The 25,240-nt window shown below is 28.5% G+C and overlaps 1 protein-coding gene across 1 annotated transcript in view; it reads left to right on the top strand.

Annotated features, from left to right (window-relative positions):
• The window catches only part of LOC107446499 (neural cell adhesion molecule 2), a 204,297-nt gene that overhangs the window by 139,472 nt on the left and 39,585 nt on the right, over positions 1–25,240 (top strand). The window contains exons 6-7 of the mRNA XM_016061170.4: positions 5,288–5,578; positions 21,485–21,772. Of these exons, the coding sequence (XP_015916656.2) occupies positions 5,288–5,578; positions 21,485–21,772 (579 nt within the window). The remainder of the gene's footprint in view (positions 1–5,287; positions 5,579–21,484; positions 21,773–25,240) is intronic.

Here is a 25,240-nt window from a genome sequence, read left to right as displayed (position 1 = left end):
TTTTTTGTTAATAAAGTACATATCATAAAGTACATAGTTACTTAACTTTCTTTTTTTTGTTGATAAAGTTTTTTTAACTACAAGAAAGATCAGGGTTGTACTGGCTTTGACCGAATCACACCCTATTAGCTCCATCTCGAAATTTCCTGCTATGCAATACTCTAGAACTTTGAAAAAAAAAGTGACACAAACTGCAACTACGAATATAAATTTCTAATAACATTGATATCAACGCAATTTTAACTAAATCATATAGTTTTCTTATATTATAAAAATTTTAAATATCTGAAATCTCAGAAATCGTTCCCTTTTTAAAAGTTAGTGGAATGAGAGCTATATTAAACTTACTTTTTTGTGACCTTAAATGTCAGCTGCATCGAATGATTATTCAGATCAGCATTCCCACTCCCCAAAAAAACGTGTACTAGAAAGAGAACTAGTTTGTTGAAAAACTTCACGACTGCAATACCAGCAATATATAAAGGGAAAAATTATTACTGTCATATGATACTGTAATATTTAATTAGTGACTTAGCGGCATCTTAAATAAAGATGCAGAATTTCATTAAAGAAATTAATTGTTATTGTTGGTAAAAATCATTATGAATTAATAAAGTATTTATTTTTAATTTCTACTTATTAAATAAGCAATAATAATAATTACATTCTTCTGACATAAATAGAAGGGGAAAAAATAGCTGTCATTAATAAAATACTAAAACAAAAAAAAACATGGAATATAGAATCAATTTTTTCAATAATATCAATTTTTTCAATAATACATGGAATATAGAATCCATTTTTTTTTCTTATAGATTGGTCTTTTTGTAGAAAAATTTCAATTTTTAAGCCGATTCATTTTTAAAATTTTTCCATTTCAGATATTCAAGGTTTTATTTTCAAAATTGTTTGACTAAAAAATCTTGAATGTCTTGAGTTCTTGCTGTATCCACTTTGACGAGAGGCAAATAAAAAATAAATATTTTATACTACGCAACAAACAAATGAGACTGAGCAAAAAAAAATTATGCCTATTGTGATATATATACCTTTCAGAATAAAAACCACTGAATTTACATGCGTACATTCACTAAGAATTCCTACAGAAAAACAAAAATGCAAGCTTCAAGGCTTAGGAGAAATAAATAAAATATGATGCCACAATTTTATTTTTATGAGTTTACCTATAAAAATGGGAATGAATATTTCTGGAAATACTTATAGTGGAATTCAGATTTGCGTTCTTTGCATTCTTTGCATTTACATGAAAAATACTTGTTTTAAAATTTTATATCAAATATTTTATTAAACTTCTGAAAGAACTTTTATATTTCTCATATCTTACAATAATATTAAATAAATCTTTGGGAGTTATAAAATGAATTAGCTTTGTTTCCAGTTCAATAGTAGTCAGTTTCATTTCATTATATCAGTTATTTTAATTGGTGAAACAATTGCATTAGCAATATAAATTTTACAATAAAAAAGTAATGCTCAAATTGTACAAAAATTGTCTTTTTTATCTGGAGTTGATGAAAAGAAAATAAAATATTCAAACAGTTTAAATGTAAAGGTATTACTTACAAACAATCTACTGTTTAATGGAGGTCTTCTTTAAACTTTTATAAAAATTTTGATTTTCTACTCCCGCCTTTCAATTTCCTCTTGTCTGTGCTCATTTACTTAGTCATTTGGAGTCTCAAAATCTATGAAGTAATAGTAAGTCCAGCAAACGCTAGATTCCCGAGACATGTTAATATTTTACGATAAGGTAGTATTGTGACAATAAATAAATGTAATACTGTTTCTAAGTAGTGTACTCCTGTTTCTTGTTTATTTTCATCTTTTCTTTTCCTAATTGTTTTAATTTTTTCTTTTTTCCCTGTTTGGTTTCAGTTTAGTTTCCAATTTGTCTATTTAGGTTTTGACAATACCTTGTAGGAAAAATTTTGACTGATATCGATACAAAAAATTGCAGTTAATATGCACCTTCTGACTATGTTTTCTGCATTTTGTTGTTAATTTCTTTATGTTTATTCTGACTTCTTACATCATCTTACTGTATATGTTTCGAATTATATCAATATTAAAAATGATGATGATACTATATTTATTGGTGAACGTTTTTTTGCCTGTTGAGTTTTTAGCTTTATTTTGCTGATGCTTTCACTTATTATTAGCTTGATGGTTATATTTGGAATAATGTCTTTTTCCTTCCAAAACTTTCCTGAACTTTTTCATTCCCTTTTTTGAGATCATTTAGTATATCAAATCTGTTGAATACGTTAATTGCCTTCTCGAAGTTATAAGAAAAACTTACAGTAGCATTCATATTTAATAAGCTGCTTGCTAAATTCAAGATTTTTTGTTCGAATACTTATTTTCCTAATGGTTGTTTCTTTTATGCATAGACTCTTACAGATATTAGATTATAAAGTTTTTGACTTTATATTATGTCCCTTTACAGTATTTACTCTCCACTGTTATCCTACACATTCTTCCTTTAGCATTAAAGACTTTCTCTCTCTTCGACGAAATAAATTTTCCCTTTTCAGATATATATAGGAAATTCAGAATTCAAACGAAAAATTATAAGGTGTTAAAAAGTATTAAAAGGTAGTAAAAGGAATACCAGACAACAGAACATGTGGTTGTAAACCACGTTGAGAAGTTGAAAATCGCGAAAAAAGGTTTCAGCGTCATGTTGGAAAAGAGTCATAAAAGATACTACAAACTTCTTATCTAATAAAATGATTCATCTTATTAATTACTTCAGTAGATGTTCGAATTGGCATCAGTTAACGCCATTGAAATGTCTACAGCGACGTACAAATGATTCCAGAATATGCTTGAAAATAATATGTAGGCTTTTGATATCAGCCAAATCAGAATCAATCTAATTTGAGAGATTCTTCGATGCGTATGTGCATGCAAGTCGTGTAACAGTGATTTAAGGTAATTCTGTAGAAAAAAACGGTGCACGGACTGAAATCTGGCAAAAGTATGAACGATGCAACGAGTCAAGTGTGTTCAAACTATTTTCTTATTTATGTTACACCAAGATGATTGCGTACATTTTAGAACTGTGGAGGCATCATGAATGAACCAAATGCTCTGCTGACCACCATAGTTATCTCCTCTGGATTCAGAGAATGAAGGCATTTACGTGATTTTGATTCTCTAACCATTTCTTGTGACTAAAATTAAATGACTAAAATCAAGTAAAGTTTGATGATAAGTTTTCATCCTCTTGGTGCCCTTCAGCATTTCTGTGAATTAGTTGGTCGAATTTCGGCACACTTTGCATAAATTCTCTTAACTCATATACTGATCAATTTTGCCAAATTGTAATAATTTTGTTAGTTTTTTTTTCTGTAAACTAAAAAAAAATAATAACAAGAGAGAGAAGAGAATCCGAATTTAAATAAAATAAAATTTCGCATTACCATATTTTTTTCAAATTTCTATAAAATTAATGGCTTTTTATTTTTAATATAAAATATATTTATTTTAAAATGTTAATGTCTTGAGTTATTTAATCTCTATTTTTAGTTCGTAAGCAACACATATGCAGTTAATATTCCAGAATTAGAAAGTTTCTGTATGTCTAGAAACATATTATAATGCTACTTAGAAAATATAAAGTGTGCGAATCTCTTTGCAGTACACTTATTATTTGATCCAAAATTTATAATTTCAGTTAAATTGCGCTAGTATATTTAATTTAGTTTACATTACTTTTCGAATTTCAAATCATTTAATAATGAGCATGTCAACAACGAAGAACAAATTAAGTTGAAATTCAGAGTTTAAGAAAAAAGCTCATTACAAACTTTTTTTTCAGTTGCTGTTTAAGTAAATTTGGTTAATTAATTTCTTTTAAGTTAGAATGCAAACATGCACCATTATCTGAAAGAAGCTATGTGAAAGAAATCTTTATTTTTTTCTTTTCAAAAATATCATTAAATAGTGCCATTTTAGTGCTTAACTTTCATTTTTTTCAAAGAGTTCACTGGTACAAACTGGTGTATTTTCGTATGGGTCTGTACATTACCGAATACATCAACAAAAGAAAAAAAAGGAAAAGGGATAAAGTCTGGTGTAAATGATAGGTTAAAATTACCTCATCTTAACTGCCTTACAAAAAATTAAAATACAATAAAAATAGAGGGAAAAAAAGCAAAATCATTAATAAACTTTTAAAAAGCACTTATTTAAAATGTAATGTCCATGCAGAAAAAGAGCTTTAAATAAATCATATTGTTTAGATCATGATTTTTAGATATTCATGACATTGTTATATCATATTGACATTATGAATCTTATTGTTAAGATCAGGATTGTTAGATATTCATGACATTGTTATAACATGTTAATGTCATTAATCTCATTGTTAAAATCAGCATTTTTAGATATTAATATTATTTATGATATTATTATAGCATGTTAATATGAATCTTATTGCTAAGATCATGATTGTTAGATATTCATGATATTGTTAGATAATATTGACCCGTCAGACCAGATGGGAATTAGCAACAACAACAACAACAGATAATATTGATGCCATTAATCCTATTGTTTAAATTAAATATTTCTGATCAATTTTTTCAGGCTTAAAAAATTAAGACACTAATGTAGTTTTTTTTAAAAACTATCTTTATTTTTAAACTGACATTACTTTTGATTCATTAAAAGCAATATTGAAAAATAAGTCAATGATGTCTGACAAATTCTAATTAAGTTACTTGTTACTGCAAATAAATTAAGAAGAAAACTATTTTAACCATTTCTTATATAGTGTTCCTTCTATGCAACACAATTTTAATGGATTCCCTCAAATAATAGATCCGTGATTTTCCTACTTTGTAATCAACTAGCATACAAACTTTTATTGCTTTTTGTCGTGCGTTATTCTTGCTCATCTAATAAGTAAACTATTCATTGACATTTTCATTTCAAAAAGTGAATAGAAAATACGTACATAAGAGATAAATAACTTCCTTCTTATTTCTAATTTTGATTTTAGTAATTTATTTATCTATAAATTAAGCAGAAAACATTCAAAAAGATAAATAATTTTGGATCAAAACGGAAATTCACACAATAGTTCTTTTCAAATGAAGTAACAAACATTTTCTATCTCAAAAATTTAAATTTTCAAAATCGTAATGCTTTGAAACTAAATGAAACAAAATGTTAAGCATTCATTGAATAATTTTTTTTAATGCAAAATGTTATTTTAACTTAAAATTTCAAAGTTTTTCCACTTAACTATTATTTTCAGATCCTCCACAACTTAAAGTTGCCATGGGTGCAAGTAACCAACACTCTGGAATTAAAGAAGGCAGTGATGTGTATTTTGAATGTAATATTAAGTCTAATCCCGCTGTGACGGAAGTAACATGGTATGCCGACGACGATATTCTGTCGACAAATGTATCTAGGGGTGTCCAGGTCAACAACCAATCACTGATACTTCGAGGAATTACAAAGGAAAGTAGAGGACACTACAGATGTCAAGCAATAAATATAGAAGGCCAAGGTGAAAGTGATGTTGTAAAGTTGGACGTCCAATGTAAGTACTAAATGATTTTAGATATTATGAAAGTATTTTTATTCTCAGTTGTATTCCGTAAAAATATTTTTTAAATACTAGTGGGCTGAGCCCCTAGTTCGCTAACGCTCGCCTACCCCCGAAAATTGCAGCGCAATCTCATACGGTTTGTTTCGCTCGCTACTAACTTAGGTACATTGCAAATACACAAAATTCTAAGAATTCAAAACAATCATTCAAATCCATATAACAGAATGTTTTTTTAAAAAAATTACATCTTTTTAGTAAATACTAAGTCATTAAAATAAATTTGAATTCAAATAAATGACATGTAATTCGTTAAACCTATTAGAAATGTGCTATAGTATAAAATCTTAGAGCGTAACAGCACGACTGAGACTCATTTTTTAATGAATAACTAATAACAATAATAAAACAAATAAATTCGTGATATAATTTAAAGATCGTCAAATAAATTCGTAATATATAAATTCGTGAAAAAAAGCGCTTTCGACAAAATACTAAAATAGATATCTATCGACAAAGACTACTCACTTCTGCCTAACTTAAGGTTATTTCAGTTTCCGTTTTTAAAAGCGCTATATGCTGAGCCACCTCCGCTAGATTTGGCATGTGACATATTTAGCTGCGATCATTGGTCGATTTTTTAGCGTTGCCGTTCGGGGAGTTGTAATGAGGCTTTTTTTTTCCCTCCGTGGAAGAGAAATATATATATATAGATATCCTAGCATTAATAAAATTTAGAAATATATTATGATGCAAGTCGGAAATTTAACTCTAACCGCCATTTCAAATTTGATCCTGTTAGTGAATTTTTCTAAAGAATTTCTTAAAAAGCAAATAATACGAAGAAAAACTAGCAAATCTAAGTTAATAATGTTAGACAGATATACGATTTCGAGGTTTTTTCAAGATTTACCTACCTACCTTTAATGAACATTAAGTGCTTTAAAATATATACACACGCACTATTAAATTGCTCTTTCACAACCCATGACTAAAAATATTCTTTACTGACATAAGCTCCTTTTTGAGCTTAAGTGTAGCTTATGATTATATAAAAAAAAATCATGACAAATCTTGTTTTCAAAGGTTAAAAATAAACCTACTTGGTTTTCTTTTCATTATAAATTATTTTAAAAAAAAATGTACTTTTTCATTTATAAAAAAAAATACATTAACTCTCTCCTTAACTTTTTTTCTCAAAAAAAGACCAGTTACGAAATGAAAAATCCGCACGATACTTTTTTATCTCTTTTAATTAAGTTCTTCGCAACCATTAGCCGCACACGCTTCTTCTTTACACGCATCTTCATGCACCAGTGTTTTGCGCATTAATGCGTGTTGGCTGAAAGTCATTGTCGATAATGACAATAATTTCAACAGAATTCAACAAACCTTTCTCCGTAATTAAAGAAATCAGAATTTATAACAAACTCAGCTTAGAACCGAAAGTTTTACTGATTGGCTGAGACATCAGAAAAAAGGAAATGAAATTGCTTAACGCTCACATGGAATAGAAGTGTGCGTGCAGATCTCATTAAATCTGGGAAGGAAGGAGATTTTTCACGAACTCATCAACAGGAATTAAAATATAAAACTCTAATGACTGGAAGCTTTGCTTTCTGTTATGCGTGTTTGTGGAAAAGTTTTTCAACCGGTTTTCCACTTTAGTCGTTAAACCACTGATTTGCTTTTGGTAACTTTAAACATGCCAAGTTTTTTTTTTATTGAAATCCTCTATATTTTATACTGTAATCTAAAACGGTTTGTATACAATAGTTTGTATTATTTTCTTTTCATTTAAAAATATGTTTACATACATAGTGCCAATTTTTAACCTTGAAAACTTACCTAATAGTTATTACCTTTTAACTATTAGATAAGTTTTCTGGACAAGCCTGCATTATAGCTCAATTTCTTGAAATATTCCTTTTCCAAAACTTTCTTTTATTTTATTTCTTCCTATTTTTAAACCTGAAAGCTTACCCTATTAGCAACAAACCTGAAAACTACTGTTCTATCTTTAGAACAATGTGCTTTCATACGAAAAACAAGAACAATTAAAAAAATTCTTCTAAATTTAGGTTAAAGGAATTATTATCGTTTTAATTAAATACTTTTAATTTGTTAGATTTTATGTTTGAGAATTTTCCGTTTTAGAGTTTTATAATTCAATGATGAGAGGCATCTAGAGTTTTTAACCCTATTTTTAAACCTGAATGCTTACCCTATTAGCAACAAACCTGAAAACTACTGTTCTATCTTTAGAACAATGTGCTTTCATACGAAAAACAAGAACAATTAAAAAAATTCTTCTAAATTTAGGTTAAGGGAATTATTATCTTTTTAATTAAATACTTTTAATTTGTTAGATTTTATGTTTGAGAATTTTCCGTTTTAAAGTTTTATAATTCAATGATGAGAGGCATCTAGAGTTAGTTTGTTAAGTTTGAGTAAAGACATATTAGTGAAATATGACTATCTAAAACAAATTCAAAGCAAGAATAAATGCTAGATTTCTCCATGTAGAGTTCATATTTTTAAGACGTGCCATATCAGGCATGCCATTGTACATTAGACTTTTGGCATAGTTATTTGAGGTTCTCAACAATGTGATTGATATTTAAGGCTCTCAACAATATGAGCTTATCGATAGGATGACTTTACAAATATAAGCTGTTATACATGCAAAAGTAGGTCCAAAAATATTTATCTAAGGTATCTTATTCATCTGCCATTCCTAATTCATAGGTAGGGAAGAGTGGCTCACCTTGAGACACTTTTTTACTTTCTTTTTTTCTTTAATTTTTTTTTATTTTGATCAATTATTGTCAAAATTTTACCTGGTATTCTTGTAACATTTGAAAACATTTTTAACTAGGGTTGGATTTTGTATCTGTAGCAGAAATAAATTTAAATTTCTTTCAGTTACCTTGTTATTTGTCCACAGGTGTATCTTCCAGTGGTGCACCTTGGGACATTTAAACAAATGTGAAAAGTTAAGTAGAAATTTTCTAAGAAAAAAAGTATAACTAAATAAATTTACATTTCCTAATTTTGTTAGTAAAGCTTTTTTTGCTAGTTTCAAGTACTTGCTTGCAAATCTAATTAACAAATTTTACATACAATTGTAACCGTCCAAAATCAAATACTAAATCTAGCGAACGTTCAGTGCTTTGCTCCGGTTCTTTAAGTTTTAACAAAATGTCATTTGAATTTATGTACGATTTTTCTTCGTTTTCGGGATAAATAAATGTTGAAGAATGATTTACTCTTCTCTAAAATGATAACTCGTACTTATCTCCATAAACTCTTTCAATACAACCTACAAAAGCAACAATAAGTCTTTTACCCGTAAATTTGGTAACAGCAAAATCTCCCACATATAAGCTTGTTTCACCCATTTTTTGTAGGTGAACTTTTTCCTTATCGTTAAATATATAATTGTCACTTTCACTGTTCATTTCATCCAAGCTGCAAGCATCATCATCACTGTTATCATTACATAGATCACTAATTACTGGTTTTCTTCCAGATACATTTCCCACTGATTCTGAGAGCATTAGATGCTCATTTTCACTACAACTGCTGAATTAAAGCTCTTTAATCTCTTTTTAGCCTTTTCCATTCATACATTTTTTTTGTTTTCCCTGAGAGTCTTTTTTTATTCTTAATAGCATCTTCAAGTACCTTTCTTTTCAGGTGCGTCTGTATAAATAGCAGGTTTTTCCCTTTTTCGCCCTCGGTAACTTGATTTTCGAGATGTTGCCTTTGGAAATTGCCTCAACTGTTCAGGTATTACTGGTAGAGGTGAATTGCTGGAACTCATTCATATTTTGCACAGATAAACTTGCTTATAGAATTGGCCTATCAGTGACAAAAGCTGATAAAAATGCAGTGTCATCAAATGCATCAATTAAAGGGATTGACACCAGTTACTTGAAAACCAGAAACACTATTCTTGAGTGTAAAAGAAAGGGGATATGCTTTGCTTACACATTCAGCAATATCATAGATTGTTATAGGCTTTCCAGCATGCGTAAGCATTGATTGATTACAAGCACTATTATAATGTTCTTTAATTGAGCTGAATACAGTACTAACCAAAGGATGCAGTTTATGACTTGTGTGAGGTGGCAAAGTGAGCATAATGATACAATTTTCTTTGCATAAATCAATGGCTTAAATAGTTATATGTGTATTATGGTTGTCAACTATTAAGATGATACTGTTTTTTTTTGTTGCTTTACGTTTTTCAAAGTGATTGAGATAAAGCAAAAATATTTAGGTGTTGACCAACCACTTGAATTTGCAGCCCCAATGATACCAGGGGTGCCCCTTTTAACATATGATGTTCAAACATTTTTTAGGGAAAATAAAAAGTGGTGGTACTGAATTACCAATAACATTTATACTAGAAATAATTGTTATAAGCTTACCACACTCTCTTGATGTCATTTGCCCTACCTGCTTTACTCCTTTTCCAGCAATAACCTTTGGTGGTACATGAACAGTCAGTGAGTCTTAACTCTTCAAGATTAAAATTTCGCTATCTAAAAAGTTCTTCGTTGGAGAATCAATTCTAATTTATCGTAAAACTTATTCACATTGCCTTTTTTAAAGCTGTTTGCTCAAGAAGGACTACTTGGTTCTGGTCTTCGAAGTGAAAACATGGCACTGGGCCTTCTTTTGAACACAATGTAACAGTCTTTCTCAGCTTTTTTTTTTCATTCTCTCAGTTAGGAGGAATGTTATTTTGCTTTGCTGAAGGATATTCATATGCAAGTGCACGTGCGTCACATGCTGTCAATCCATAAAAGTACTTGGAGGCTTGTAACATATTGTCCACCAATTTTATTTGCTCCTCATCTGTGAATATTTTGCTACTCTGTAAATTTGAAATATATTTTAAGTTAGAATTTATCTGCTCTCTTTTTTTAAAGTAAATAATATAGCGGTTCAGAGGTCTTACTAATACTGTGGAATTCAGCAGCTCTCCTATAAGTCATTTACCCTGATAAAACTTTTGTAGCAGCTTTTTAAACATTGTTAGCAAGAACTACAGCATTAATTTTATGCTCTTTGCTTCTAATTCTTGCCATTAGTTAAGTCTAATGAGTTCCAAAATAAGAAATAATAACTATTAATAACACAAATTATATAAATTAAAAAATATTTTGTATGCACAATATCTTTTTTTTAGAAATATATTTTTACTAATGATTAATTATGCATATCTAGTGTCCCAAGGTGGGAAACCTCCCTCTGTCCCAAGGTGCACTATATACTAAATATGAAATTTCAAACTATCATACTTTTATGCTTAGCAGTAAAGCAATTAAATTTGATAACTTCTAAAGGGAAAGCTTTATACTTCATTATGCCACCCTTTTTTAAAAATAATTTAATTAGAATGTCTTTCTACAATTAATTGAACTTTTATATGAAAGTAAGCAAACATCTTCAAAAATAAAAATCTTCATAAATTCTTACCTGCTTAATCAATAGAATCAATATATGTTTCAAGGTTAGATGATGCTGGTGCCCATCTGAATCTAAAAGAACTAAAAATAAATTTGAAATTTAGGGTGAAAAATATAAAAAAAATTATATGTCCTAAAATCTACTGTGCCCCAAAATTTTATTAACAACAAAAATTTTATTAATTATAATATTCAATATTCTATGGCTTATAATGACTACAATTAAAAATTTCCGTAAAACTCGTTGTCTGAAGTTTATTTAAAATAAAATAGTATACTGAAAATAGTATGCGTTTTTAGATATGAAATAAATCTAGCGTTCACATGAATTTAAAATTTATCTTATAAGCATTGTTAAAGTTTGAAAACTTGATAAAGCACGGTAGTAAAGAAATAATAAACAATAATATGCAGCACTTTTCTCAAACCAAAGCACCTCTAAACCACTTTCTATTGGAATTTTAAGAAATTTTAAGAACAGTTCAAAACAGTGTAAAAAACTTGAAACAAAATATATTTTGAGACATTTAGGAAAAGTTTCTTATTGCGTGACATTTTAAAACTTTCCGTCTCTTTTTCTTCCATGAATTCTTTCTTTCATCAACCATTTCTAATCACAAAGCTTTATTGTGAATAAGATCATTCTGAATACTATTTCTAGACGTTACGCTGACTGTCTAAAATGCAATTGCAAAAACTTTTCAAATGAGATTGGAGAAAATCGAATAAATTACTTGGTATGGGTTGAAAGAACTTCTTTTTGAATAGAAAAGAAGGATGATTAAGGGCGTAGAGGAAGAAAGTATACAGATATTTTTTTTTATACTTTGACCTACTTCTCAAAAACCGAGAAATATTAATTTCTTTGCGAAATCAATTTGCACGAAAAGGTGAACTTTTTCTTATCTGCCAATTGCATAAAATACTCGTATATCATATCTTCGAAAATAAAATAACTAATTATATAAATATATACATATGTGGAGTGTTCCGATATTCCATTGACAAATTCAGTGGGATGATAAAAAACATCTCAAGGATATAAACATGCTATAGATATTAAGGTTGCAAACCACTTTGAGTGGGTGAAAATCGTGGGAAATGCAAACAGGCAAGAGGATATCATAGCACAAAATATTATTGCTTTAACAGACATGAAAAGCACATCTGGAATCTTCGAGAGTAACAAGGAATCATTTGTACGACGTTGTAAAATGTTGTCAGTGGAAGCTCTTTCGAATAATTGATAGTTTGTAGTTAAACAAATATATATATATATATGTTGTAATATCTTATAAAACTTTATCCAGCGTAACGTGGAAACATGCAAGAGGTTTTTGTATTTTCTATCCTCGCAATACAATTTGTGACGCAATACTCTATGGCACATTTTTATTCTCATGATGCTTTTTGTCACCCCATTAAAATATTAGTCAAATTTTTGATTACCTAGAATACATATAAGTAGGTGTAGTGGCAGTATGCATACAAGTTGCTTCAAAAAATTATAATTAAAACATGGATAAAGCAAGTTTACACCAGAAATACTAAAAGAAGGCTGCAAGTTATAGAAAATATACAAGCGGTTAATTAACAAATATTGTTTTACATTTAAATCATTTTATTTATGCCGTATTTCAACACTGAGAAAAAAAAAGTATGTACAAAGCTACCAGAATACGATAAAATTTACCGAGTTTCTGGATCTATGGGGACACTAAAAGCACTAAATAAAGTTTCGTTATTTTTACCGCAAAGTTTTGGTAATGATTTTGGTATAAATAAAACTAAAATATAGCTTTATAGTATGTGATGAAATTTGGTAAATATGTCGAAATTTAATAATTCCAAAATGATATCTTACAGCATGGCATAAAAACTATTCATACGGTTACATTTACTTTTTTCCTGGAGACAGGCAGACCAACATTTGCTTATCCCGACTGGCCAGTGGACACCTACAAAGTCTCCCATTTTCTGCTAATCAAAAGATCTTTCCTCTTTGCCCTAAATGCCAACAAAACCAGGCATCACCTGAGCACATTTTGAACTGTTTAGGGCTGGACTGGAACGACATTCATTCCTCTCCCATTTTGGTTTCGGATTTTCTTAACGTTAACGGATTTATTGATCTGACCAGATGGGAATTAGCAACAACAACAACAAATTTACTTTTTGGTTTTGTATTTTTTACTAAATGTGTAGTAATAAGAGCTGTAATTTTGAAAACCTGAATTTTTTTTAATCGTTACCATACAAACGAAAAAATTACCAAACGAATGGTTTAAATACCGTATATTTCGGTTTTATTAATCAAAATTAAGGTTTTTCTCCCACCATAAATGTTATTACCATTCAGTGTGGTAATTTTGCAAGAATTTGTTTCAACGTGGAGACTAATTACACACATGAACAATTCTACATATGTGCCTATGCATTATACATAAGTCTGTCATATGTGCAATAATTACAAGAGGAGCTTAATGACTTTGCCAAAAGAAACACGTATTAGATTGACATTCATGCTTACATTTTCAAATTAACCAGCTGCATCTGGAGCACATGCTGCTATCAAAACAGTCAATAATGGTGACATGTGCTTAAATACGTTATAAATAAAACGATGGAGAATGATTTTTGTTTATTGTAGAAAAATGTGCCATAATTGTAACTCCCATTTAGAGTTTTGGATAGTACTCTTTACCTTATTTTCCTGTCACATTTTTGTGCTTGCTTTGTCTTAGTTTGCTTTCAAAATTATTAGTAAGTAAAAAAAAATTTGTTGGGTTAAAAAATATAAACATAAAATATATAGTTGAAATTATATAAATGCTGAATATTCCAGATGCAATGGCTACAGTTAGGGTCCGCCTTTAATATGCTTGACATCTATAGCTTAATTACCCATGTAATAAATTCAAAACAGATATCTTTCTCCGCTAACTCATCTTCAACTGCAATTTAGAGCATATATTTTGGATTACTTTTAGAAAAACTGCGTGTTAGTTAGATTTTGCTATAAGTATTTTCATTTTCGTTTCTGTCTGTTTATTTATTAGTCTTTTTTTGTTTATTTCCTCGTTTCGTTTATTTTTTAACTTCCTTGCTTCATATTTCATATCAGTTTATCGTTTGCGAATCAATAGAGTTTTCAGAAAATGACTTTCTTAGATTTATGTAGCAGCTTACGAGAATTTCTTATGAGCATTTCTTCTCATGTTACATTTGTGTTTCATTATTTGTAACTTTTTTAGTTGTTCTTGAGTTTTTATTTTTCCTCTGTATTTTGTTCCATATTATTTTCTTATTACTTCAATTATTGTTGAAATCAAAAAACTATTGTGTGTATCATAAATCATGAACGTTATTTAGCGTTTTGCAATTGATTGAAATCTTTCGTTTACTTTCTTAAAACAACTCAATAAACCCACAATCAATGTATTTTTAAAAAAAGACTTTTTTTTTAGTTTTGCTTATTTTTTGTGTAAAAAAATGCTATCTTAACTCAAAAGTTTAAAAAGTTTCAAAAAGTTACTCGAGTTTACTCAATACCTCTATACTAATTTTGCTCGAAATTTATTAACTCAACCACTTTGCACTGAATTGAAGACGATTTTAGTCCATTATGAAGAACAAAAATATCTTCCGCAGAACATATTCTCATGAAGAAACTCAAAAGTTCTTCGATCTCAGTAGACTTATTTCAAATAATACTCTCCCGCGAAGTAGGTGAATGACTCTAACCTAAATATTCAATTTCACCACATTCGCCTCACCTAGAGACAATTTCTCTACGGTTCGGGAAAAAACGTCATCAATCACGATGACTCCTTATCTGTCGAAGACCCTATATTACTTTCGCTTTTTTGTACCCTTTATATCCTCTCATCCATAAGTAGAGAAAAAAAAAGGTTTTTTGTCCTTTTTCACCAAGATTTTATGTTAGAAAGTTCTTGGAAGAAATTGTTTTCTATCCATATACTTAGCTCGCAGGGATAATCTTCATAGAATAAGTCTGAAGTTGTGGTAATGTGTCTCACTAATCGTTTTTTTATTTCTGCTTTACGCAAATTGAGGCGCTTCCTTAGAGTGTTGCAAACATAGCCACTATGATAATGTATGGTTATTGCTGATCTTTTGAAAAATAAAATTAACTAAACTGAAATATAAGATTTTGAATTATATGTTGCATTCCATAAAAATTCTATTAAACTTAAAGAACAAAGAAACTGGGGTGCTAGTAGAAAACTGTATATTTCACAAAAAGTACTGTAATTTAAAAACAGATACGCCAGTTCTTTGAATAAATAAGCACTTTTATTTGATGAAATAAATTCTGTTATTTTAACAAAAATATTATTTTATTCTAACAATAAAAAACAACTATATATGACTGCAACAGCATTGTGATCAATGCAAACTGAAAGCAGAATCCGCCTGAGTAGTCTACGCCAGGATTCGAACCCGAGTGACACCATTGTAACGCATTGGGAGCATAAAAGCCTTACGTATTGAAATCATATTAAATTGTACAAAAGTTTAAAACTATAGTGGTGTACAATTACAGAAATTTATCTTAAATTAACTTATTGAGAAATTATATATATATATATATATATATATACTTTACCTGATATTCTACCTAATAATTTTCAAGACAAAATCTCATTGAATCACAATTTTATTTATACGATGTTCAGACCTGTGAAATAATTTCTGCAAAATGAGAGTAAGAACAGAAAATAGTCGTAGACTGATTTGACAAAAGATAAAGGTACCTTACGTTAAGCGATTTTGCATAGCAAAAACTAGAATTCGAATTGAAAGTTTGAATTCGTTTATGATTTGTAAGAAAAACAGCGAGAAACTGTTTTAATCCGTCAGAAAATCTGTAAAAAAAAAATTTTATTTTGTAGTGAGTGAGTAACGATTAAAAACAGAAAAAGAGGTATTTTTCTTTAAACTGTTTTCCTGTAAAAAATACGTTATTTTTCTGGGGAATTTGCAGAAATTTTTTACAATGTATATTCATATGTTGTATAGCAATTATTAAGAGAAATTATTTTTTTCAATAATTTCGGAAGAGACATATATATATATTTTTTTTGATTTTACATTGTTTCCTTATCAAATATTACTATCGATGAATATGAATTTTAAAGAAAAAAATAAGATTAGATTGTAACAGTGTCGATATAAAATACAATTTTTCAATACAAATATAGGTTTCCTGGAATCTATGAAGGGCAAAATGAAAGTCTTTTCGAGCTTTAAATTTCAGTCAAAATGATTTACGTGAAAAAATATGTTTTCTTTCTTTTTCTGTAGAATTTACAGTTATTTTTACAATGTATTTTCATTTGCTGTATAGCAATCATTAAAAATATTAATTTTTTTCCACAATTTAGAAACGAAACACATATATTTCTTTTTCTTTTTAAGTTGCTTCTTTATCAAATATTACCACCTCTTAATATGCATTTAACCGTGTATAGTAATCGGTTATTATTAACCGACTATTATTAGTCGTTTAATATTAATAGGCTATTATTAATGTGAACGTTGTTTTTTTTCTCATTTTAATATTTGCCTTACTATTTAAATCTCTGTAGTTATGAATGTTGGTAATTAAAATATAGAGTCATCGCTTTTTACCAAAAGATAAAGTATTGCTGTGAAATATTTTTAATTTAAATATATAAATATGTCACAACTAACTTTCAAAATCTCTCAAACTTTTAAACCTCTGCAGTACAAATATTTATAACTAAGATCGCCTAAGAAATATTTCCCAATTGATTTTTTAATGATTTTTTATAAGTAATTAAAACTAGCTTTAAGACAGAAGCAATTCTACACGTAATCTACAATTTGATAAGTGGATATTAATGTATTACTGCATTTAGCCAAAATAATGCATTTATTAAATAATTATTATTATTTAAACCAAGATCTTTAAATGTCTTACTTAACATCAAATATAGAAGCCCGTAAGTAAACTATTATTCTAAAATAAAATTTCTTGAGAGGATTATTTTAAAATCGTACGCTGAGATGACATTCTGGATAGCAATACTCATTAAAAATATCTGAATTGCATAAATTTATACATATTAAATAATATTTAATGCATATTATCTGAATTTTTTTTCTTGGCAAAATAATTGATTATTTCTTATCAACAGAAATGCTGAATAAATTACATAATGCTTAAAAAAAATTATGAAAACACTCAAACTCTAAACACTTGTATTCTATATCATAACCGGTAACAATCAAAAATCGTTATGCAAAATGAAAATGTAGATTTCCGCGCAGATTAAGAACTAAGGAATAATTATTTAAACTAAATAAATTAAGTTTTCAAAATACCAATGTAATAAGTAGTAATGCATTAAAATTAAAACGTCTTTTTTGTTACAAAAATATATGATACATAGTGAATGCGCCCTTAAATAATAAATCTGTATTTAAAATCGTCAAATGATGGAAGTGTCGTCAACATCTTTTTAATTTAATTTCAGTACTGTTACTTACATTTAAGTTCATATTACTTTTTGAAATATCATTGGGTTTTATTTTTGACAACATTGAAACTATTTTTGACAACATTGGAAGAAATTGCAGACATACTTCAATTCTTCCAATAACTAGCAATAATATTGTTTGCTAGTTACTTATATTTTTAGAGGTCTGAACTTTATCAAAAAGCGTAAAAATGCTATGGCTTTAAAATAAAAAAAATACGAGCAACATAAAAAATTTGAACAGGAATCCTGACTGCTTGTCAGCTATATAAGGAATTTATTTTGTGAGCTCTATTAAAAGTTTATTGGTTAACAAAACTTTAGAACTATTTGCCTCAGTGTACCTTGAAAGTTAAATTTTATGGTCTTTCTAAGGCGATATTGTGATATAATTTAATAAATAATTTGGGTTACTTAATATTCATCTCCTCAACTATCTAATAAATTCAATTAAAATTCAGAAGGCAAGAAAATTCGGAGGCCAAGCATTAATATGAACTATCAATCGCGAAGAAAATATCAAAATGCGCTAAACGGCAGTCAGCATACAAGGAAAGAAAATGCTTGATATTTAGGCATCTAATATTGAAAAATATGCCTTTCACCTAATATTAAGTGATTTTATGACGAAAGGATTGGAAAAATTATATACAGATCGTGAATTTCTGAATCAACAAAAGTGAAAAATTCCGTGAAAACAATACAGCTACCAAATAAATCATAACAATAAGCAACATTGGCTAAAATTGGTATAAATTTCCACATGTAACTGTACTAAATTCAATCTTAGAAAAATACTTATTCCAAATATTAAATATTCTTTCAACTTTCTTAGATTCTTTCTTTCGTTCTCTCTTTGTCTAAAAAGATAAGAAAAGTTCTTCGAAAACTGAACACTAGCCAGAAAATTCTCTTTTTTTAAGAAGCAGTGCTTTTAAATCGAGCTTCAAATGAATTTTTAACGCCTCTACGAAATCGGGCTTTAGCGCTAGGGAAATCAAAATAAAGCATTTAGCGCAGTAAAAAAAAATATTAGAGTAATTGACCTGTCAGTAAAAATAAGGGAAGATGCTATACAGAAAAAAAAGACCTGCAAAAAATGTTCGTCATCTTCTGAAATGATCATTTCTTATAAATGACATTAGAATCGTCATTTCCTTCCTTTGATAAGAACGAAGAGAAAAAAATGAAGGTAAAGAATTGACAGCTCGTCAGTGATGAAGCACATCCGTAATCATAAAATCGAAATAAATTGCCTCGGAAATTGGGTAGGAAAGGAGAGAAAAAGATTTCCTTCTTTATGTATGTCAAAAATGAGATAGATATGAAAGATTTTAAAAGCCCATACATCAAGTCATTATAGTATTACTTTGAAAGCTTTGCGAGCAAGGTAGGAAAAGGAGATGCATTGATTCTTTGAAGAAAGGTTCAGAACCGAGTAGATACGATTCCAGTAAACAGTAATTGCTAAACCGATATTTCAAATCACAGATTTCATTTGAATTAAATACATTGGATTACTTGTAAGGTTTTTGAATGGAATATTATGAAATTGGAAAGCAATTAAATTATGCACACTATGGTTCCAATGAAATTTATGACCCACTCACAATTTTGACATTCATGAGAAATGAAAAGTATTCTTAAATATGATTCTTTTGCATTTTATGCGTTGGAATGTAAAGCTCTTTCATTCAATTAAATTGATCATAGATTTAACGTACTTCAAGTATTGTAATTTCATGTCAAAGCTTCAATGCTACCCGTATCTATCATTAAATTGAATAATTACATTATTCAGCTATCTTATTTTAATTGCTAAATTTTCTAAAGCACTCCAAATCGTTTAAACAATTTAAAATACTTAATTTTAAATTCATTTATATTGGCTAAACGTTGTGCAATTTTTATCATTCAAGGAAAATGCTTAGTTTTGATTTTATAACTGTAATCGTGCAAGCAAATCTATATTTTATAAACTATTCAGACTAATAACTAAATATATCTAACTATAAACTATCGAGTATCAACTAAAACTTACTTCCTTAAAAATTGTATTGCTTATGTATATGAAAAATGCGGTAAATGTAAAATATTTTATTAGAATACTTATCATAATATTATTTTAATAGGTTTACGAGCAAGTTACGAAAAGTAAGGAGATGCATTAATTCTTTGCACCAAGTAAATCCAATTCCAGTAAACAGTAATTGCTAAACCAATATTTCAAATCATGCATTTTATTCATATTAAATACAATAAATTAATTGCAAAATTTTTGAATGAAATTTTAAGAAATTGGAAAGATTTAATAAATTTTTTTATTAAGATTTACAAAGAATAATTTAAATTTTTTTTCCAACCTTGAGAAATTTAAGGTATTTTAGAATAGGAAATTAAAGCATTTAATGTCATAGGATCTAGAGATCTTTCTTCCTTTTAAATTGATAACAGTTTTAATTCACCTATAATACAATACAATTTTGCATGAAATTTTCTTAATTCCATGCATATGCAGAAAGAGATTCGTAAACAAACTACGTTTAATAACTCATTCTGTTGGTATCCAACGTTAAATTGGTTGAATAATTAAAAATGCATTATTTTAAACACATTTTAATCTATATGCTGAGCAATGTTCATCATTTAAAAAAAAAATAAACTTTTGTTTTTATTTTATCTCAGTAATCTTATGGACAAACCTATAGTTTGAAAATTAGACTCACTATCACAATATTATTATATGAACATGAACGATTAAATAACGCTTGAATTTACTGCACTTTATTTAGTTAGTGTCTTGTTTCTAGTAAATATATTATCATTTTTAACATTTTAGTTAGAAATCTTAAATAATATTTTATTATTAATATTTTATTTTTTATTATTTGGTAAAATTTAAAATCATCCGGGAAATGTCTGTAATGTTATTGAATTACAAACAGCAAACATTAAAAAAAATGTCTTAATTTTCTGGAAAAAAAATATATTGATGTATCTTCACATCATCATAAGTATTTGCCTCCTTGACTTTTACAGATCTACTGCGCTTAGTTATATAATATTATATAATATATTCAACGAATTTTTATATAAATAAACGTTTTCAAACATAATTACTTTTTATGAAAAATAATCGTATATTGTAAGAATTGCACCGAAATTGTATTCAGGTCTAACGGCCAGCAATGAAAATTGTCACAGTTAAAGAAATATACTCTCAAAGAATCTGGTTGCAATCGGTAACGATAGAAGAGTTTTTGTAAAATTAAAATTTAAAAAAAAAACGCTATGCAGAGGATATTGTTTAAAAAGTATGTGGTTTTAATTATAAGCTGCAGATCTACATCGGAGGCCGAGATAGCCTGGTCGGCAGGGATCTTGGTCCATGTCCGAGAGTGCGTGGGTTCGAACCCCGCCAGCCGAAGACTCTCCGTGTAGTTGGTGACTGATGCACGTTAAAATTCTGTCCAGTCGCAAAGTCCTCCATGTTCCCATAGCAAATCAGAACCTCTGGGGGTACTGGATTAGAGACCGATAGTTCTCTGATTCAGGTCAAAATTACGATCTGTGGATGAATGAATGGATGTATGAATGGGTCCTCCTTATAAACAGGTGTGACGTATGATGTGGCAGAAGTCGAATTCTTGGCCATAGATGGCGCCACTGAAAAACAAGAATCGCCCACTCTGCCTTAAATTTGCTCGGTTTCACCAAGCAGGCTTGCCCGTGTGGCATTGGAACCAACCAACCAACCAGATCTACATCGCTATGCATTTAAGAATTAAAGTAAAACCAATAATCCAATTTAAATTTTTACACAAAATCAAAAGTTTTGTTTAAAAAAGTTATTAATTCAAAAATTCTAATACATATTTATTTTCCTTTTACAGATTCGCCAGTTTGTAAATTCGCAGAACAACAAACGTACAATATATTTCAAGGGGAAGCTATAAATATTACTTGTGATGTGGAATCTCTGCCAAGACCATCGGCTTTTCAGTGGACTCTCAACAACACTTTAAGAAGTACCGTAGACCTAAAAAGACGTCACCCTAAAATATTTGGCGCTTTGCACTACGTTCCGCGATATCTTGGAGATTTTGGAACTATTATGTGCTGGGGAAAGAATGACGTCGGAGTGCAAAGAATACCTTGCATATTTCATCTAATACCCGAAGGTAAATAGATGGACCAATGTCTGATATTTATTTAGAAATATAATTTAGTTGATAGTCGAATTTTCAAGAGACGGTTCTAAAAATGAATCATAAATTCGTAGGAATTATTTATTGGACATAAATTACAGTTAAGTTTGCTTTTAATTTAAGTTTCATCTATAACAGTACTGATTAAAACTACCGGAATATGGTAAAATCTATTACTGTGTTTTTGGTTTCTTGGAAAAACTAAAAGGTCGGTAATTTTTACCGAACCGCTTTAGTAATGAATTAGGCAAAATATGGCAAATGTGTTAAAATTTATCATGATACTTCAGAGCATGGGTTAAGAATCATTTAGTCAGTAAAACTTGCTTTTCAATTTTTTATTTTTTAAACAAAAAGCATGGTAATAAAAACATCTTAATTTTGATTTAAATATAATATTAATTTTGAAAACCAGAATTTCCAGTAAATTGTTATCATATAAACGGAAGAATTACTCAATGAATGGTTTAAACACCGTATATTTTGGTTTCCTTATTAGAATTATGTTGTTTCTTGTTACCAGAAATGTTTTAACTGTACAGTTCGGTAATTTTACACGAAATTTTTTTACCCTTTGCCCGTATGATTAGACAATAATAAAACAGATTTTGTAATGTTCAGTATAAGAATGTAAAGATGCTTAGTTTGTTTAATTTTTTCTACTGATTTTTTAATAGTTTTTATTGAGTAGATGTTTAGGTCACTTTAATTATAGTATTATTTACATTGTTGAATCTTACAAAAATGGTAATGTATTTTACTTTGGGAGAAAATATTTATATTGATAGCTTAGTTTGTTTTTAATGTGAGATTCTCGGTGTAATAAATTTCACCACTGTTACGTTATAAATTAATTCTTAAATTCTGTGGCTCGATAGTGACAACATAATTCAAAATATTGAAACATTAGACTATTTTTTATTCTTACTTAAATTAAGTTATTCGAATGTAATATCAAGCATGATTTCAAAAGAGTTAAAAAAAACAATAAGGCACTGAAAAAAGCTGCGTTCGATTCAGGAAAAATACTGTTTTAAAATGCTTAAAAAAGAAATCTTACTTTAAAAATTTTCACAATTTAATACTTTTTTTATTATCTATTCATAGTGATAGGATCATAATTTAAAAACTACAAATATTATGGAGGAAAAGATCACATTGTTTGAATATGCTGAAGCATTTATCATATAATTTTTAACATGCTTATATTTTTTAATCATCAAATATTTGAGATGTTAATCAAAAAATTTACATGCGTGTTGGTTTACTAAAGATAATGCAATTTCATTAAATAACTGTGTTCATATTGCGTGTAATAAATCTATAGAGTAATGAAAAGGATTCTTTCAAAAGTTAAAAAAAAAGGGAAACAAATTAGGTTTTTCTAATGAAAACCGATTTTTTTTTATGCTTGAAAAAATTCAAACAGCATATATTTTATTTAAAAGCGTTGGTAATTGTACTAAATATCTTTCAGAAATCTTTTTGATTAGCATTTTTTAGAACACTTCATTTATCAAGCTTAAAAAATAAACATTTAAACTAGATTTGTTGAATTTTTACCTAAGTCTAAAGTCATACAAAGGAATATAAGAGCTTTTATCGCAAAAATACCAGATTGTCAAAAGGCTGAAAAAATAAGGTAATTATATGGTTATGCATGAGAAACAAAAAACCAGAAATGCCACATTAGCTTTAATGAAGTAAATGTCAATTTGTCAAATGGCAAGTGTCCACAACTTTGACAAAGTGATAGCGTTTCCCAGTTATAGCTTTTTTTTTACAGCATTAAAGAATTTTCATCATGCATAAACTAATTAATAGAAAACGCATTCTTTTTGTATTCATTTTCATCAATGGCGTCAAACATTATAATGGATGTTTAGAAGGAAACGGAAAAAAATTATGAAAAATGGATAAAAAAAATTTTTCCCAGTCACGTCAAACTCCATACTTATTTTTATTTTTCAAATATTTTTACACACGATTTAGTCTGCTTCGATTGGCAAAGAAGAGCTGATTCAATTCGCTTTTTTTCCCACAAAGTTTCGCTTTACTAAATTAATTTTCTTTTTCATTGTAAGGCAGTAGAGGGTGTCTTACAAATTACCTTGAGTTTAATTAATTTACAAACTTGACATTTAAACTATTTATCAGTTTGATTGTCATTCGCAGGTGTTAGTTATCCAATGTGTGAAAAATCTTTCACTAAAATAATCGCGTTTTTTACATTTTTCTTTTGTGGTTAGTTTAGCTTCATTTTTATCTTTTATGTTTAAGAAACTTTAAGTATATTTAATGAAGTTCGACAATCACGCCGGCATATTTGAGACACATTTTATCAATAGTTTAATTGAAATATAAATAAATATTTTTTGAAAGAAATTTATATAAATAATTTTTTTAAAGAATTCATTTTTTTAAGAAATGAAAGAAAATTTTATAAGGATTTATTTTGGATTGTAAGTTTTTAAAAAACAGTTTTTTTGGCAATTTTTTCCAGTAGGCCCAGCACAATATATGAACGGTTCCTTTTTTCTGTCTGCCTTTTACAAATATGAAGCAAATGCTAAACAGTGATACTGAAAGTAAAATATTATAACTTGAAATTAGATATAACAACATGAGATATAAATACAATAATAAGAAAAAAAATTATAGAAAAGTATACAGTATAAAATTCCAAGTTGCGATTACGTAAAGATGCTAATGTCACAAGTTGAAGAATACTAGAAGAAAATAATTTAAGTTGTAATAAAATAAATTAATACCGAGGATGAGAAATAAGGGTTCAAAATAGCAAGAGAAAACCTAAAAACATTAATCTGAAATTTTGAAAAGCACTACAGGAAATAACCTAACTATCAAAAAAGAAAAAATATTAAAAAATATTAAAAGGGATGCCCTGACATATATGACAGCTTGTTCAGGGGGTAGTCCCGGAGCTAGTGCGGGAGCAGTTTCAGCGGTTGACGATAAATTACCGCAAACAAATATACCCCGACTGCCCAAGAAAAACAAAAGGAACTAACAGCAAGTCAGATGAAGACTACATACCGTAATCTTGAAGACCGAAGTGGAATTTCAAAGAATCAGCAAACGGTAAACAAAATTTTCGAATAAATTTAGAAAGCTGTAGGTTCGAGTATAAAATAAGTATGTTGGTTGGACTATGTATTATGAAGAAAAAAAAATTAAAGAAAAACTCTATAAACATTAAATGAAATAAATCAATGTTTCAAAATAATCCAACCGAACCTTAAAAGCTTGTGTGGCTCTTCTACAGCTTAAAGCTACACATTCCTTCGCCTCGGACGGCATTACTAGACTGAATCAGGTATATATCTATATCTATATCTGTCTGCTGTTTTTATCCTTTCTTTTGAATGACCAAGTTCTCTTTAGAGGTAATAACTTATTTTATTTCATCTTAAATAATAT

The sequence above is a fragment of the Parasteatoda tepidariorum genome, chromosome 3 (genome assembly GCF_982258835.1).
Source record: "Parasteatoda tepidariorum strain Cologne lab strain chromosome 3, Ptep-v5.0, whole genome shotgun sequence".
NCBI classification, from domain to species: Eukaryota; Metazoa; Arthropoda; class Arachnida; order Araneae; family Theridiidae; genus Parasteatoda; species Parasteatoda tepidariorum.
Note: the sequence above shows the minus strand (reverse complement) of the source record. Positions and strands in the feature narration are given on the sequence as shown.